Raw genomic sequence first — 3320 nt, forward strand, 5'->3', positions numbered from 1 at the left:
TACTTTGCTCCTTAAAATACATGCATTTTGTTCTACATCTCTCTGCCCAAAATATACTTCTAAGCCCTATTGAAAATTATATTTTTTCTCAAAAGAGTAACAGAAATCTATCCAAGAAGTTGACCTTGAATTACATTTTACAAAAAAGAAACCATTCATTGACTCTAATACTCTCCACACAGTATATGCTCATACTTGAAGTATCTCTAGGCTGAAACTGCTCATAATGTTTTGCTGTAAACCTGAATCTAATACGAGTGAGAGGCTGCCTTAATTTTTTTAAGGAGCAGTTCTCCTAGCATTGAAGACAGCCTGGGAGACACAATCTGTGCGATGCTGCTCTTTATTGTCACAGGTACAGAGTTCTGATGTGGCAATGCTGCACATTCAGGTCATCAAACATTTACTGATCAGGAAGGACTTTTCAGTCTCTAAAATGGTTACAAATGGGTTTTGTCAGAACACACTCATTATAAGCAGTCTGATCTCAATGGAGTCCTACTATTTTATTTTGGGTAATAACGGCAAAGTCTTACCGACTCTTGATGGAGAAACCATGGGGTTAATTTATATTCACGTTGGAAAAGCAAAGCAGTGCTCCCTCCCAACTCTGACAGATCCCGCGAGTCTTTTCAATAGTTGATTGTCAGGTTGTCCCGATCTATAGCTCAGCGCTGACAACAGCTCACAGTTTATTTGCAGCTTTGAAGCCTGGTCCTATAGTGTTTCTCTTCTGACAGGAGATGAATAAAGGTGTCACTGTGGGAGACTTTTAGCCGGCTGCTATAAAAAGGACCCTCCTTGCCTTCCCTTGAGAGATCCTCTAGTTCACTTCTGGAGTTTGCGGCTTTCCCCTCGGCTGAGTTCAGCTCCATCAGCTCCAGCTCGTGCTTGGCAGCTGTTTCTAAAACTCTCTGTTTGTTATAATACCTGACAAAGTTGTTAATGATGGGATGGATGGGAAGGGCGATCGCTATCACCCCGCAAAGAAAACTGATGGCAGCGTTCAGTTTTCCTAGTGTTGTTTTAGGATATATGTCTCCATATCCAACCGTGGTCATGGTAATGATTGCCCACCAAAATGACTGAGGGATGCTTTTAAATAAAGTTTCGGGGTGACTTTGCTCCATGGTATAACCCAGGGCAGAAAAGACAAAGATTCCAACAGCTAAGTACATGAGGAGCAGCCCGAGCTCCTTAAAGCTGCGTTTCAGGGCGTAAGTCAGAGTCTGGAGCCCAGAGGAATCCCGCGCAAGCTTGAAAATCCTCGCGATCCGCATGATGCGCAACGCCTGGACAGCCTGCTGCACATTGCTCAGCTCCATCAGCTTGGCTCCCAAGTGGGTCAAGGTCAGGCTGACATAGAATGGAAGTATTGCTAGCACATCAACAATGTTCATGAAGGACAGGGTGAAGTGGAGTTTGTTGGGAGAGGAGATGAGCCTCAGTACGTACTCCATGGTAAACCAGCCTATACAGGCTGTCTCTATGCTGTCCAGGGTCGGGTGTTCCATACGGTTCCCCTCCGCGTCTATGACCTGCAGGTCTGGGATGGTCCCCACACACATCACAACGGAGGAGATCAAAATAAACAGAAAGGACAAAACAGCGATCACTCGAGCTGGGTAGGATGATTCTGGCTTCTCCAGAAATTTCCAGATGTATTTTTGGCACCTTTTCCAGCGACTTTCCGAGGCATCTACTCCCAAGTCATCCAGAATCAGTTGCACCCTTCGAGCTATTTCCTCCAGTTCCTCCTTTTTTTCACTTAGATGAGTTTTGCAGCAGTCATCCAGAAATTTCAGATCCACTTTCCAAAATTCCATTTCATTCTTGAAACATATGGGGCATATTCCTTTCTTCATGTGAATTTCCCCGAAGTAGTACACGTCAATAATGCATTTGAAAGCATCTGGATCTCTGTCAAAGTAAAACTCTCTCTTTCCAGGATCATAGTCATCACAGAGGGAGAATATGCTATCGTATCCCCCCGATAAACAGTTGATCAGCTCTGCCAGCCGTGTTTCTGGGTATTGATTCAGGTTATCTCCGTGGAACACCTGCCTTACCCCACCGACATTAACTACAATCTCCGTTTCTTCATTTTTTTCTGATCCGTCAGTGGCCACATCTGGAAACCTAGAGTCACCTGCCATTTTAATTGTATTGGATTTTATTTGATTTTTTAGCCTGTTCTTCGGTTTCCAAGCTTTGTGGTTTTAATTTCTCATGAAAGCAATTCAGCACCGAGTCAGCTCTCTTACAGATGCTACCGAACTGACCCGGAGCCGTGGTGGGAAGGTTACAGAGATAAACCTGCGGTCAGGAAAGCCTCGTGAGGTATGCAACAAGCTGCAGGGAAAAGACAAGTCCCCGGGCTGCTGTGCCTGCAAGCAGGGTGTTAGAAAGCTCCAGCAGATTTGAAAGAGAAGAAACCATGTAATAAAACTCACCCCTCTGCTCAGTGCTCGAGTCTCTTTTCAGGTCCCATTCTCTCTCTACAAGTGCTATTTATTCACAGGTTGGAAGTCACGGCTGAGAAATAAATCCCGAGCTCTGATTAAGGCAATGTGCAGTGAGTGACAGTTCTCAGAGAGACAATCGGCAGGGTGAGCCCACAGAAAACTGTTGCGGTTTCTCTCCTCCGTTCCACAGATTTCCCTAGAAAGCTGCTTTTGGATTTTCTTTCCGTTTTCTTTTTACTCTAAGATCCTCCAGAGTTCATCTGCTGACTCTTGCACATAGTCAGTCCGTGCAAGCGTGCAGAGGAGAAACTTGTGCTTGTTTTCCCTTTGCTGTTTCCCAACACAATAGGGAGCCCCGGCTGCGAGGAGTCCTTTCCAAACTCTACCCTCTTCTGGTGAAAGCCAGCAAAGCACCAGCTACACGGAAAACAGCTCAGCTATTCCTACGCCCGCCTAGCTGTAAAATACAGTGTTTCTATACCGCCGTGCACTTTAACGATTTTTACAAACTTTTCTTTTTAAATCCAATACAAAACATAACCGTGTATAAAGCTGCAAACACACCAAAACAATTTCTTCTGATGTCAGAAGCTCAAGAAAAGAAATTACCGTGTGTTGAAATAAATGCAAGACAAAAGTCTTGCTCTCAGCAGGACTGGAGCAAGTCAGAGTAATTATCTGTCAGGACATTGAGTTACTGTAGATTTGTACTGGTGTCATTGAGAACCAAGCAGAGACCATAGTTTTCACTGCAGCTGCAGAACAAAACTTCCCCTGGGCACTGCACAGGTTTCCCAAAGCTCTGTGTCCTCAGTTTTAGCTGCGTTTTTGTCGTAGTTTAACTCCAGCTAGCCA

The 3320-nt window shown here is 44.6% G+C and overlaps 1 protein-coding gene across 1 annotated transcript; it reads right to left on the bottom strand.

Moving 5' to 3' along the window:
• Window positions 1-320: 320 nt before the first annotated feature.
• KCNF1 (potassium voltage-gated channel, subfamily F, member 1) lies at window positions 321-2555 on the bottom strand. Its single transcript, XM_010156147.1, has 2 exons — window positions 2454-2555; window positions 321-2387 (listed from the first exon to the last, which is right to left on the bottom strand). The coding sequence occupies exon 2, from the start codon at window positions 2154-2156 to the stop codon at window positions 693-695; it is 1464 nt and encodes a 487-aa protein (XP_010154449.1). The 5' UTR covers window positions 2157-2387; window positions 2454-2555; the 3' UTR covers window positions 321-692.
• Between the last annotated feature and the right edge of the window lie 765 nt (window positions 2556-3320).

This window comes from Eurypyga helias, unplaced genomic scaffold (assembly GCF_000690775.1).
Source record: "Eurypyga helias isolate BGI_N326 unplaced genomic scaffold, ASM69077v1 scaffold11247, whole genome shotgun sequence".
NCBI lineage: Eukaryota > Metazoa > Chordata > Aves > Eurypygiformes > Eurypygidae > Eurypyga > Eurypyga helias.

Coding starts and splice junctions, on each gene's coding strand:
- KCNF1 (XM_010156147.1), bottom strand. CDS start 2,156: ATGGCAGGTGACTCTAGGTTTCCAGATGTGGCCACTGACGGATCAGAA.